The 1,636-nt window shown below is 45.8% G+C and overlaps 1 protein-coding gene across 1 annotated transcript; it reads left to right on the forward strand.

The window, feature by feature from the left end:
- The first annotated feature begins 526 nt into the window (after nt 1-526).
- LOC101607710 (thymosin beta-10-like) lies at nt 527-661 on the forward strand. The gene has a single exon (XM_045137895.1). It carries the CDS (start codon nt 527-529, stop codon nt 659-661), a length of 135 nt encoding a protein of 44 aa, XP_044993830.1.
- Nucleotides 662-1,636: the final 975 nt, after the last annotated feature.

A 1,636-nucleotide genomic window follows, 5' to 3' on the forward strand; every position in this document is an offset into this window, starting at 1 on the left:
CAGATACATGTGCCACCTTGTGCATCTGGCTTCATATGGGTACTAGGGAATCAAACTTGGGCAATTAGGCTTTCCAAGCAAATACCTTTAACCACTGAGCCATCTCTCCAGCCTGACAAACTAAGAAATCTTTTTTTTTTTTTTTTTTGGTTTGTCGAGGTAGGGTCTCACTCTAGCTCCAGCTGATCTGAAATTCACTATGTAGTCTCAGGGTGGCCTCGAACTCACCGCGATCCTCCTACCTCTGCCTCCCAAGTGCTGGGATTAAAGACATGTGCCACCACATCCACCCAGCAGAAATCTTTATATAATGCTGGACATGGTGGTGCATGCTGTTAGTCCCAACATTCTGGAGGCTGAAGTAGGAGGATCATTGAGTTCAAGGCCAGCCTGAGGCTAGTGAGTGAGTTCCAGGTCAGCCTGGGCTACAATGAGACTGCCTTAAAAACAAATAAACACGTCGCTTGCTGCAGCGATGGAAGTATGAGCGCCAGGAGCCTGGACTCACACAGATTGCTCTCAGAAAATGGCAGACAAACCAGACATGGGGGAAATCGCCAGCTTCCATAAGGCCCAGCTGAAGAAAACCAAGATGCAGGAGAAAAACACCCTGCCGACCAAACAGACCATTAAGCAGGAAAGGCCGAATGAGATTTCCTAAAAGCCTAGAGGATCCCTCACCCCATCATCTCTGAGTCCCCTCACCGGGTGAAGGAAGAGCCCCTGCAAGGCGGACACGTGCACAAGCTGCACTGTGAACCCGGGCACTCCACGCCCGTGCCACTGGCCTGGGGGTCTCTCCAGGGACCCACAATCAGACTGCCAAATTTCTCTGGTGTGCCCTGGGATACTACAGAAAATTATTTGTATAATCAATGAAAATAAAACATACCTCATGGCAAAAAACATTATACTGTGTGTGTGTGTGTGTGTGTGTGTGTGTGTGTGTGTGTGTGTGTGTATCTCAAAGTAAATGTCCTAGAACTTATAAAGACTTTGATAGTTTATGCAGAGACCAGTGAGAACTCCAATGATAAAAAATTTCTATGGCCAGACACAGTGGCACACACCATTAATCCCAGCACTCTGTAGGCAGAGGTAGGAGTATCACCATGAGTTTGAGGCCACCATGAGACTATATAGTGAAATTCAGATCAGCCTGGGCTAAAGTGAGACCCTACCTCAGAAAACCTATATATACATACATACATACATACACACACACACACACACATATGTATGTATGTATATGTGTATTTCTTCAAAAGGATAAGTAAAGAACAAAAGGAAAGGAAGGAAGGAGGGAGGGAAGAAGATAGAGGAGGAGGGAAGAAAAGGGAGGGAAGGAAAGAAGGGGGAAAAGAAAGAAGAGACCCAGAGTGGTGGCACATATCTGCAACCCTAGCACTTGTGAGCCTGGGGCAGGAGGACCACAGCAATTTCAGGCCAGCCTAGATTACATAGTAAGTTTAAAACCAGCCTGGATTACTTATCCTCCCTCCCAACAATAACAACAACAAAAAGTGCATTCCCTAAAATATAGAAATTCCATAAGATAAGGTAGGGAAGGGGGGATACTCCTGATAAAGACAAGAGAAAAGGGTTTTAAAAAGCACAAAATCAGGAGAAACAACCC

Source organism: Jaculus jaculus, chromosome 19 (genome assembly GCF_020740685.1).
Source record: "Jaculus jaculus isolate mJacJac1 chromosome 19, mJacJac1.mat.Y.cur, whole genome shotgun sequence".
Lineage (NCBI taxonomy): Eukaryota > Metazoa > Chordata > Mammalia > Rodentia > Dipodidae > Jaculus > Jaculus jaculus.

What these genes read in the sequence shown, in the direction of transcription:
- LOC101607710 (XM_045137895.1), top strand. Translation starts at nt 527, where the DNA reads ATGGCAGACAAACCAGACATGGGGGAAATCGCCAGCTTCCATAAGGCC.